The sequence below is a fragment of the Aquila chrysaetos genome, chromosome 1 (assembly GCF_900496995.4).
Source record: "Aquila chrysaetos chrysaetos chromosome 1, bAquChr1.4, whole genome shotgun sequence".
Classification (NCBI taxonomy): Eukaryota; Metazoa; Chordata; class Aves; order Accipitriformes; family Accipitridae; genus Aquila; species Aquila chrysaetos.
Window position 1 is genome coordinate 85,369,235 of NC_044004.1, and position 12,669 is coordinate 85,381,903.

The window sequence follows — 12,669 nt, forward strand, 5'->3', positions numbered from 1 at the left end:
CTTGCCTCCACAGTGCCCGAGGTAGCACCCAGCAATTTCACAGTCTTCTAGACTGAGCTCTTCTCAGGGGCTGAGATTTTCCATGTGGCGTTTTCCACTTCCAGTGGGAAAGATGCATCTAAATGTCCCCAGGCCGCTTGGAAATTGCAGTCTTACTCATTCAGCAGACTGGTTGCTCTGAGGATTCCCTCGGTGCCCAAACCATTAGGATTTCAAAGGATTTGCATTAGTGAGGTCTGGGAAGGAGGGAAGAATCCTTTCCAAGCCTTGAAGGTTAGCTGTCTCCCCCAGCTTTACCTCACACCATTGAAGTGAAATACTAGGAAAAGGGAGTGTTCATTTTTCATAAAAGTATTATTTTTCATCAGTTCAGCTGATAATTAGAAGTTTTAGCACATGGTTTTATAGATGAATTCTTTCTGGTCTCAGCTCTTTGCCTAAGGAGATTACAGTTGGAAGGGAAGAAGACCCTTTGAAAGAAACCACAGGAAGAAAGACAGAGAGATACATGCATACATTAAGCATGCTTTGAATACATGCCTTCAGAAAAATCCATCATTTCATCTCAGATGCTTAATCAAACTTTGATCACGAGGCTAATTTATTCATGGATGTTAACCCCGCTTCCTTCAGAAGGGAAGACGTTGGAGAAGCTGGCCCAGCTCCACAAATACGCGTATCTAAATCGATACGGAACAATACTTCAACGTTACCTTTACTAGCTCGGCAACCTGTCTAGTTGCCATTTGGTTCCTCCACGTCTTCCTGCTCATCATATCTTACTGTGGCTCTGATCCAGCAAAGCACCTAAGCATTGTTTTCAGTGCAACTTTGGCACACATCTGAAGGTCATGTTTTTAAAAGTGTTAAAGGTGTAGGCAGGTGCCCAGGGGGATTTTGAAAAATCCATGGAAGCTCCCTGCAGTGCACCCCGCCTACTACAAGAAACCGTGAGGCTTTGGAAATCTGTCTTGGCACTTACCTGCACCTTTGGCACCTGAAGCAATTAGTTGAGTGATAACGCAGGGCTGCAGTTGTTCATCGTGCTCTGGCTTTTCGTTAACGGAAGAGGAAGGCTAATAAGTGAACCTATGTGACAAGCAGACGAATGCTCCGCTAGGATGCCTTCCTTCATTTCTACATTGGCCTTTGCTAGAAATTCCTCTCAGATAATCAGATAATAAATCTTTCCCTAAGATTTTATTCTTTTCTGAGGAAGATTTGGTGATCTCTTCTCCTGTCGCACTGCTGACCATTATATACTCCCTTGTCTGCCGTGGTGAGGAACTAGTTTCGGTAAATCTCTAGTGAATTTAACCTGAGGCCCCCTGTTCTCCAGAGACCGTTGTTCTGGTCGCACCACTCGGTGTGGGACAGGGACAGAGTGACCGCTGCGTGCGTGTTTCTGTAAATGGCGCTTGCTTTGTTTGTTTGGTTTTGTTTTGTTTTGTTTTAACACCCGAGGCCTGGCTGGGAGGAAAACTTCCATGACTGAGATTTTTATTTTTATAGGGTGGGTTTTTTGGCTCCCATCTGAAGGCACTTTGAGAAAGCACACGGTGGGGAACAAAACCCAACTTGATTGGCTGACTGCTATTGCAGTCACCATGTACTGGTATGCAGAAGAACAGGGACTCTGATTTTGTACGTTGATCTATCGGCTATAGGCAACTTCCAACAGGCCTTCAGTGATTATTAATTGCACAATATGTATAAGCTGTTCATCCTGTTGTTCCTTCAACAATTACATGCCTCTCTTTTATCTTCTTTGTTGTAGCTTCAAGATAAAACTTTTTCTTTTCGTTGGCCATAAATCCTAATGTGTTGGGTGGTTTTATTCTTTAAAGATGGAGAGAACTAATAAGATAATACACTTGTGAGTGATTACTCCACAGCTTCTGGAGCCTGACAGTAGTTTCATAATTTCTTGGGATCGGGCCTATAACCCCGAGGACTTTAATTTATTTTCCTTTTATTGCTTTTATTTCTTCTCTTTTTCTTAGTAATCTTAGCCTTCATTCTGAAATGCAAAAGGTGTACCCAGCCGAAGTTCAAACAATGCCGGGAGTGCTGAGCACATTACACAAAAACCACCTTGGCTACGAGAAACGTTTCTAAACGCTCCAACGCTGAGGGTGTCTGCTAATGCCCGCTGAGAGCAAAAGCAGACGAACCTGCAAGCTGGAGCTCTTAGGCTACGGCCTGCGCTGCCAGCGGCGGAGGGCCAGGGAGCCCTGCAGAAAGGAAGGCCCGAGCTCAGCGCAGGTGCCCGAGCCGGTTCGGTTGCGACGATCTGCCGCCCAGCCTGCAGCCACCCGCGCGTTCCTGCTGGGGCTGCGGCCGCCGCCTGCCCTGGGCACAGCTCGTAGGCTGCTGGGTAGGGGTGGGCTGCTGCCCCCGGGGACACGGGGTGAGCGAAAGCCCCCTCGGCAGGGGTGAAGGAAAGGACGTCGGCCGGTGCACGCGACACCGGTTGCGATCCTCGGTCTGGCAGTGCCCGGACTTCCTCGATACACATCTCGCAGAACCGGGAGTGAGCTTAAGAGGTGGAGCGACACAGCTAATGGCTTCACTTTGACCTTGGTCGTGTTTTCTGTCTGATAAAAGACTCATTTTGTTGAGTACCTATTTGCACAGCAGCACATAGCAGTATACAGCAGGGGCAAATCAGTTCTGTAAACTCCAATGCATGGCAGCAGTCTGCTGTCTGGAGGTACGGTGTAAATACATGCAGTAACAGTTACCATAGAAAGTTCTGCCAGAGTTTGAGTAAACTGCATCGTTTCTGAATTCTGAGAGCACCTGAATTACACGGGTCGTCCCAGACAGACAGTAACATAGTCTCTCCCTAATGACATTTTGCAGAAGGATTTTGCGGGTTATTTTAAGTATTCTTAAAAAACAGGTAGCAATTCTCGTGTTTAATTTCCCATTTGCAGTTCTCAGTCCAAACTCGGCGCAGGAAAGGAAATCTTTTGCACTCAAAGGTACATTCGGTCAACTATAGGCTGTGTGGTATCAACAATGATACGTTGTTAAAATGTGTACCTTCCCGTCCTGGAAGCAAAGGTAGTGTCCTTTCTTTCCCTGCTGCTTTTTGAAATGTTTCTTTGCGCTTTTTAAGGTCCCATAGAGAACTGTTCTGCCAAGAGGTGAGGAGAGTTTGGGAAGAAGGAAGAATCCTAAACTTTGGAAACGAAAAGGGAAACTTAATGTAGCGGTTAAGGGTTTGGTGATTTTAATGACATCCTACTGAGGCAGCAAACTTGAGGCACGCACCTAGATTATGAGGACTTAAATATGTAGCCCGATTGAAGTCCTTTGGCTTTGGTGGAAGGTGAAGTGCAATGGCTTGCGACGTAACAGGATGATGAGAGAGGAGTGCGGGCAGTTGGTGAGGTAGCACAGAGATGCATAGGATGATCATCTGGATCCCATTGCTGCATGTAGAATACCCATATGGGGGTGCGTATGTGTATGTAGAGAGAGTAGATGCATCGTGTGCTCGTTGTGTTACGCGCACTTGAAGTCATCTTTGTTTCATAGATAATTCATGACCGGAAGAAAACTTACCTGATGAGTAAGCTCCCGGCAACAAATTGTTAAACTGCTGTGTCTGTGAACCAGAGGAAGAAAACGTAACTGGTTTAGATGCTGGTAGACACACTAACAAGATGAACTATACAGCAGCTGTTAATGGGGACAGGCAGGAGACGTGTGCGCTGGCAGTAGCTGAGAGCATAGATAGAACCGTGGTTTTCAATATAAAAATTACTATTTTAATGAAGATTAGACGTTCTTCTTATTCCGTCAAGAAAAAGGCTGAAAAACAGACTCACAGAACGATAGCATCTTTCGGCTCTCGGAATTCCAACTCTCTTGTGTAACAGAATTGCTTTCCAAGTCCTCTTTGTGTTGCTACTTTCTGACTGAGCAATATGCCGAGCTGTGATAAACTCAAAATGCACCATTTAGTTAATGCTTCGACACGAGCTGCGTACAGGAAAGCTTCAGACATACAGCATCCTTGAGGCACTCGTAGCCTACGTCATAGGACTGAGATTCGTGTTACGCGCTTGTCCGGTCTAGATGCACATTTCCCAGGCAACCTGGGTTTATAGTTCGGTGAAGCTCGTTGCAAGTGTACCGCTCCCCTGAGCCACCTTGCATTTATCTTCACCTCTTTTCAGTGCATTGCCCTTCATGGTATGCTCACAAACTCATGAGAGCTGACTTAGAGGCTTGCTGAGCAGTCATACAGTTTCACATCAGGTCAACGGAAGTTGCAGGTGCTCCTAAGTTTTGCATATCACACTCCTTTTTTCTCCTTGATGCAGGGAAAAAGGGGCAATCTTGGAGGCAGATCCCAGGCGGGAAGCAGAGCGGCCATGTGGCTTTTGGGGGGTTATCGGGAGGAGAGGCTAAGATCAAAGGGTTGCAGTGCCGAGAGGAGCTCTGCAAGCCTTTGATCTTCGAGTTGTTCCAGCACGCCACTGACGACGTTAAATGAAAGCAGGCCTAAAGCCGATCTCCGTGCCCCGCTGGACGCTTCCGTGCACTCGCTGTGCATAGCAGTCATCATTGGTCTTCGTGACAGGGTCTCCTGTGCAGAGAGCTTGGCTGTCTGTGCATCCTCACGGCAGTGGTTTTGTGGCATCAGGTCAGGATCTCGGGCCTCCCGTGGATTGTAGAGTTCGCCACCCCTTTGCTACGGAATCAGAAGCAAATGGGAATCAGCATAGATGCACTCCTTTCACAGCTCTTCTTGCCGACTGTCACCTATGTTTAAAAATACCCAAAAAAGTAAAGGAAGGGAAAAGCAAAAAAATTATTTGTTTTTAAAGCCATACAAAAAGGGGGAGGTCAACAGCTCAGGGAGGTATATTCAAACTCTTGCTATTCATAAGCTTCAGTGCCATGGAGTAGTTGTAGTCCCAATGACTCGCAGCGATGCGTTAGTTCTTGTCCTGTGCTTGTTGAGCGTAGTGGGTGAGCATCAGCCCTCCTGCAACCAGTGGCAGCTTTGCCGCTGTTCTCTGTTGAGCCGAATTTCAGAGTTTCTGCTGTTGCTTGGGAGAGACGCAAAGGAAAGGCTGCATTCAGGAACTGCGGAGAGAAGGTGCTGGTGTTGGCCGCAGAGCGCTGCTGCAGGAGCTGTCCAGATTTGAGCAAGAGGGAAAAGCTGCATCTCTGCTCGGTTCAGACGCATGCGGTGCTAGCTGGCGCGGTGTTCATCCGTAAAACTGCTTTGCAGCGATGAAACGTCATTGCCGACCCCGGTGCTCATGGGGCTGTTTCCCAAGTTCGGTAATGAGATACGGTGAGCTACGCGTTAGCTAAACGGCAATGGCAAGGCCAAAATAGTCTTAAAGATTATTTCTGGCTCTAGTGCTAAACATCCTGTCACCATGTCGGTTCAGAGCAAGGAAGCTTGGCCAGAGGTTGGAGGCAGAGATGCCCATTACTCCCAGTGCAAGTGGTATAAAGAGGACGTGTCAGGCACTCACTGTCTACTGTGGTGACTCCTGCTTTGTAACTGCATGCGCAGCAGGCAGCGCTGTGCTTTTCCACTGCCTCTAGGAAACCAAGGCATGAACGGGTCCTGCGGGCCAGATGCTCATTTCTACCAATTTTATACAAGAATGCATTGGAGTTACTCCCGATTTACAACCAGTGTGCAAGATAATCAGCCGTGCGAGTTGAACTAAATGCTGCAGGGTTTTAATTCAGTAGTGACAGTATAGCACAGGTAAGCAGGAAAAAAACCACCAAAATAGCTACTGTGCACAAATCAAACTGCCTTGGTTTTCCAAAGTAGTGTAACATAGCTCACCCTGCCCTGGCAATCATTTGATAAATATAATTACTTTGGTCAAAGCTGCTTCAAGATGAAAAAGAAAAGGAAAACTCAGCATCTTTAAATTTCTTAGGTGGACAAAGTAGCTTGTTCTTATTTAATCAGAGGTCTGTGACATGCATCTTATTATGAAACAGCGGTTGGCATGGAATCAGGCATATGTGTCGTATTACGTCGTGTCGTGTCCCACCAAGGCAGTGACCTCATTTGCACCAGAAAGCTGTGGAAGGACTGACGGGCCAAATACCATCCAAGTATGTTGCTACTTTGTCATATTTGGCAAGCACATGCAGAATGCCAGTTTCCCCCCATTAGAATGATTACCAGTGCACTTCTACCGGAGGGCAGAAAGAAAGAGAACACCAGGATAAAGGAGCCGCTGCTTCTTTTTGTTCCCCGTTTTAGTCTCCTTTGTTGTCCTGCATGCCCCTGTCTCCCTTGTCTGCACCCTTCTGCTGCTGCCCAACTAAAGCAAGCTGGTCTGTAAATTACCAGGAGTGGGGCTGAAGCCAGATAGTTTGCATCGCAAATTCGTAGAACCACAAACTGAAAAAAGCTGTTGAGCCGTCATTGTTTATAATTAGTTTTTGACTGAAGTCCCAGTCTGCTATAGGGAATGGTTTTATCTTTGTGCATGTGTGGGTGGAAGAGAAAAGTGGAGAACTGAATCAAGGAACCAATCCTTATCCTGAGGGGAAGAAAGAATAGGGTAGTATAATCTAACCCCATGGGATCAAAGGTGGGGCCAACACAGACATAAACACCTTTACACTACGTTCTGTCTCCCTGATTTTGCTGATTTAAATAGTAAATAGTAAGTTGGGACAACAAAGCTCTTACCCTGCAGATGCACACCTTTTCTTTTGGTCAGATGGTGATTGGCAACCCTCAGTTAGTTCAGCGTCTGCAGCGTTCTCCGGTCTCTCCAGGCCTGGTGCGCTATGGTGTTTCAACCCCTGGAACAAGCTGTGTAACAAGTTCTTCCATCCCAGCTCATTTTCTTGCGGAATAAGGGAAAAAGGGGTACAATGGCACACTGAGGCATCAATGTCCAGTTTTAACCTTGCCAAGGATTTGCCTTTAGGAAAATGGTTGTCTGGCTCCCTGAATGTGAGCAGCCACAGGACTCCAACCAAAGCACCCCATCTCGTGGCAGGAGCTGGCAATTGGGACTCTTGGCTGCTCTGCCATCAGCCCACATGTCCTAGGGAAAGATCTCCAACGTTTTTTGTGCCCTGGCTCCCCTAGCCGCTGATGAGCTGTAATAAAGCCTGCCTTACATCTCACAAGAATGTCAAGTGGTTTAATGCATGTTTACAAAAAGACTCAGATTTTTCGATGAAAGACATTCTGTAAGCACCATGTGGTTTGATGTGCTGCCATCTTGGTACCCGAAGGATAACTTTAAGGATACAAAAACCTGTATTCAGACTCTTGTGTTCTGGGAGCGCATCTGCCTGCCTGCAGAATGAAAATCTGCTCAGACCAGAATTAGCTGATGAATGAAAGAAACCCGCCTCACATATTTTAGTCTGTATTCCCACATGCAGTGTGCTACTCGTTACATACCGCTGCACCAACAAGTCATTGTCTAAAAAAACCCCGCCAACTTAACAACAACAACAAAATTTAAAAAAAAAAAAAAAAAACAAAACCAAGCTAAGATGCATTCTTCTTGCAGCTGGAGTATGGGCACTGCGAAGTTCCTCGTAGTCCACATACTTAAGTGCCGTTCTGAAAACTGTTACATTTGTTCCAAAACACATGGTAATCAAACAAAATAATAATAGAAAAAATGCACACTGAGATTTTTTTCTTTGGCATTTGATCATGTTCATCTGATAGCATGTTTTCATCTCAGGATAATTTAAGTATTTAAAGCCATGTGGAATTCTGCTACCAAAAATTAGTTTGATTAGATTGGGATTATAGTAACTCCTAAATAGCACTTTGCTGATGAAGTTCAGTTTAGTATTTATTCTGGAGAAATAAACCACGGATGACATGGGATTCCTTAGATTTTGATTTCCAGCTCCCTCTTGCAGCAGCCTGGTGGTAGAACGCATCGATTACAGTGAGCAAGCTTCACCGTAATAGTAACTGGCAGGGGAGAGGCCGCTCCGCAGAAGCCTTCTCCAACGCCTTGCTCCTCTGGTCAAAATGTTCCTCTGACCTCCTGCCTTTTTAGGCAGTATTAGGAGTATTTCCTGCTAGCATATGTTACTTTGTCCTCCCAGTAACACTGTTCTCTAGCTGCAGCAGCCCTTCTCACCCTGCCTGCTCGAGGTGGGTGTGAGGCTTACTTGAACCTCCAGATGTCATCAGTTTTCAGTGAAGAACATGAAAAAAGGTATGCAGGAGAAAATCTTCTTCCATGACCAGGCATCTAGGCTTCCTCAAAGCCACCGCCATCTCGCTGTCTGCTGGTCTTTGTTGTAGAGAACGTGGGAATACCAAGAAGCTCGGGGCTTATGCGTGGGAAAGGCAGCTGGAGAGTTGCGTGGGGCACTGCCCCACTCTCTTAGCCCTCAGTACAGGGTCCAGAGAGATTCACTTTGTTTTGCTGGTGGACTTGGGGTTTATGTTCCACATCTAAGCACATGATGGAATTTCATTTGTCATGGAGTGAAAGAGTCCATAACAAAACTGTATGCACTAGGCATTGATTTCTCAGCAGAAAGGCTGATCTTGTCTTCACTGGCTTACATGGGGAAGTATGATAGGAGTGGGGTTGGAAACTTGGCAAAATGCAGGAAGTTATTATCCGACAGCTAATTGACTATTTCCGCCTTCAGATGTTTAATTTCTTTTTAATGAATGTGGGGAAGTCTTTGCAGAGAGCGCTATATTCCGCCCCCCCCACCCCGAGATAAGGTAGAGCAATTCCTTCCAAATCTGGTAGTGGTTTTCCAGCAGAAACAACCTTTATTTGTGCAATTGGACTCGTTAAGCACGTTGTGTCCTGAGGGACAGAGACAAGTTGTGTGGATGAAATAAGGTAACTGAGTAGAGAGTTAAAAGAATCTGTGTATTTAATTTGTATGTAAGTTTGTGCATATTCTTATTCTTAAACATGAATGAAAAAATCTTGTGTTTACCACTTAATGTGGGTATTCAGGAGCATTAAATAATTCTATAGACAACAAATTAATGTGACCAATTAGCATATCAAAGCAAAGCAGTTATTATTACTAAGTTGAGTGAATTGTGCCCACCGACCTTTCACTCATTTTCTGCAGGCATCTAAGCATTAGGCTGCAGAGAGTTCCAGAGGGCGGCTTCTGCTTGCGCTAACTCGCTTGCTCAAGGACGTAACTTTGTCCTGAGCACGCCGTTTTACATTACCTTGCTGTAATCCAAGGCTATCGACTTCAGTGGCAAATCACACGCTGACTTCATTGATGCCAGGATGAGTTCTGTAATGGCACTGTAAATTCACCTCCAAGTCATTGTATGTTGCTCCATTCCTACCAGAGGTGTTCAGGATGTAAAAAGTTTAGCATATGTAACAGTGAGGCCTATAGTTTTGCACTCTTTCGAAGCGAGGAAGAAATCAAGGTGCTTTAAAAACCAGAACCATGTATCTGGTTGCAATGGAGTATCCTTGCAGAAGGCAGGAAAATTAGAAGGTATTTTCTAAATTTCTTGAATCCTCCTTACACCCACAATGATTTCCTGACTTCCTCCCATTTCCTCCGTCTTTTGCAAAAGATACGCTCATCTAATCAGCAGCGGAAATGCAATGCGCCGCTTCAGCGATCAGACGACTATCCCGGCGAGGTACGCGTAGCAGCAGCATCGCGTTGTGCAGTTTTGTAGGTACATCTGAGTCGAAAAGGTTTCTGAGCAAGCACTAACAATGAGCGTGCACGTGACAGCCTGATAGTTGGCTGTGTGGCAAGTACAAAGTCCAAAGGGGCTGAGGTCAGGTGATAGAAAGTTTGAGAAGTCAAAAAACAAAAGTGTGAGAAGGCTTGGGGAACTCCAGTACCGCTGGCCTGGGAGAAAGACTGATAAAGTGCTGAACCCCTCCTGTGTCCATATCGTACTTGACATAGCAGGCCAATTCCTTTTGACTTCTGTTTAGTGCCAGACATTTTGGAAACTAGCGAGCACAGTCAGCCTGATTGAACAGTTTGCTCCAGAATTAATCCTAGGCTGACACCTCCAGCTCTCGGGGGAGCTGGGATTTTCCTTGGGGAGCTGGAGTTCAGCCCCTCCTGCTGTATCTGGCCCGCGAGGAGACTTCCAAAAATTCTTCACTGCTAGAATTATATATTAAAAACAAGAGAAAGGAAAACAGTAAAGCAGCAAGAGAGTTCCAGTGAGATCCTAAGGGGAAACTGTCGGTTCCCACATCTGGTTTGCAGATCTGTGGTGGTCCGGGAAGCACTTTCAGGTGGTCTCCAGAGCTGTTTCCGTCACAGTAGTAGTTCTCAAGCCCTACTGCTTCCCGCTAGTTGTAACCCAGTCTCTGAGTCTTTTAGTAACGCTAGTACTGAATGGATGAGGAGACAGCTAGGGGCCTCAGCTTTGGTTTGCCAGAGATCAGATACGTAGGGCCACGTTTGGACAGGTTTTCTAGTATTTAGTAGACTTTTGCTCCTCAGTGAATCTGTCTGGCTTTCAGAGGGGCTGTTGTGGAATCAGGAACTACTCAGCACGAATAAGGAGGTCAGAATCTGCCCTTTAAGTTGGAAGAATGACATCCATTAAAAGCACAGCATTTCTGTTTCACATTTTCACAGCTTTTACAACTGGGATAGAAATGTCAGCACTTCAAATTCCAGCCCAAATTACCAAGTGATTGCAGAAAATGCCTGTGGACTACTCTTCAAGAACAAAAGCGATAGGAAAATAATAAATGTGGATCCTAAGGTAAATGTCTCTCCCCCCCCCCCCCCCAATATTGTAAATTGCCTTTACGCAATGGAGTTTGACTGCTAAACTGTTGAGTCTGATTGCAAATAGTGTCTTTATCAATACACACCTAATATTTCAGGCTTACTCAGACACGCTGTTCGCCTTGTTAACCTGGCTGCTCTGGTCCCTGTCAGGATAAACTTAGCCCACCTTGCGTATGAGTGAGTGTGTCTAGGCCTTTACCTTGCGATGACAAAAATCAGAAGTCGAACTGACTGATAAAACCGCAAGATTTCCGAAGCAGGGTTTCTCTTACACCCTGCCCCTTTCCCTGCCCTTTTTCCCTCCAACCGGAATGAGAAACTGTTGCCCTTACTGCCAGGATAGGCTGCAGGCTGAGGCTGTGTCCTATTAGTTGAATTGCTGAGAAGCACTAAGGAAAGGGAAGCGTGGGAGAGGGAACAGGCTGAGGAGGAAAACGGGACTGACTGGACGATGTGAGGACTGAAGCATGGGAGTGTATAAGCAGGTGCATCTGGTGTGGAAAGACACTCTGTTTTACTCAGAGGATGACACGCGTGCCTCTAGCTAAAAGGAAAAATTGCTAAAATGTTGGCGACGCATCCTGGGGCTGGTGGTCTCGGTATTCATCTCCTCTTAAAAATCAAATCCCTATTATGAAACATGCCTGCAGGTGGATAAAAATAAATAAATACTAGGCTACTTTGAAACAAAAGTTGCAACTTCCAGGAGCTAATATCCCAGATCCTGGCAGGGCCTGCTGAGCACCAGCAAATCCAGAAAGCAGAATCAGTTCCTGCATCCAAAGCGTGGACCATCTTCTACCCCAGCACTTTTGCAGTGGTGAACTGAAATTGGCAGAATCCCTTTCCCAACGGCACACGGTCGTTATTCTTCCACCTTAATACAAAAGATTTGAGAAGTCCTAAGGAAAGCAGCCCCATTAAGGTCATTTAGTTCTTGTAGCAGATTGAGATTGTCACCGGCCTAAGGGTCCCTGTCCTTCACAAAAGAGAAATTTGACACTGCGTGCATCTTCTTGTGGAAGGCTGTGTTTCTCCAACACGCAGTAAATGTTTCAGAAGGATTTACAATTGAATAAAAGAAAGGAAAATACTTGTGCCTCAGTAGTGCTATAAACTGGATGAACGTTGTGGACTCTGTGTCTCATAGATGATTGACAGCGCAAACATGTGCTTTGCTTTCACCTAAGAATGGCTCTGATCCTATTATTGCTGGATTTGATTGGTCTCTACCATTTATTTACATAGCAGTTGAATCCAAAGAAAGCCAATGCTCGAATCGTACCCGGACATCCCATTTTCAGCCATAGTTGAAAGCTGATTAAATCGCCATGGGTATTTTATCTTTCGTGCTGAGAGCCGAATGGGTAATAACTTTATAGAGAGCTTCCCTCTGTAAGAAACCGACTGTGTTCCTCCAGTGCCAACCGCACTTTTTAAAACTTTACAACTGAAGTCCTTGGACTATAGATCGGATGTGACAAACACACCCAGGCTTTGGTTACTCTCAAAACCGACATGAACTAAGCTGGGCAATAATTTGTTTGGGTTTCTACAGAACTAATCTAGGATGGTGGTTTCTTTGATGTGCTTCCCATGAAAGATGGTCGCATATGAATAGTAACAGTACAAAATATCAAATTATATGCATTTCAAAATAAGTGCATTGGTTTGTTAGAAATTCAAAAATGCATGCCTAAAAATGTGTTTGGTTGCATTGAAAGTGGGCCACCAGTCCAACTTCCTGCAGCTGCAGAACATCTGTAACAAATAACTAGCTCTTTAGTGTGTACGTGAAAGATCCTTGTGTGCCAAGAGCCACACGAAGAAGCGTTTGTGCGTGTGCATTGTGTCCCCCCACAGGCTGCAGGGCACAGGCCTGTGAGTCCCCGTGAGATCCATCTG

The 12,669-nt window shown here is 45.6% G+C and overlaps 1 protein-coding gene across 2 annotated transcripts in view; it reads left to right on the forward strand.

Moving 5' to 3' along the window:
* Nucleotides 1–12,669, forward strand: part of CFAP299 (cilia and flagella associated protein 299) — a 232,971-nt gene that overhangs the window by 216,534 nt on the left and 3,768 nt on the right. Inside the window, exon 5 of one of the 2 annotated variants that reach the window (XM_030006813.1) lies at nt 10,606–10,735. The exons of the other annotated variant lie outside the window; for it this stretch is intronic. Within the exon in view, the coding sequence (XP_029862673.1) occupies nt 10,606–10,735 (130 nt within the window). The remainder of the gene's footprint in view (nt 1–10,605; nt 10,736–12,669) is intronic. 2 annotated transcript variants of the gene reach the window in all.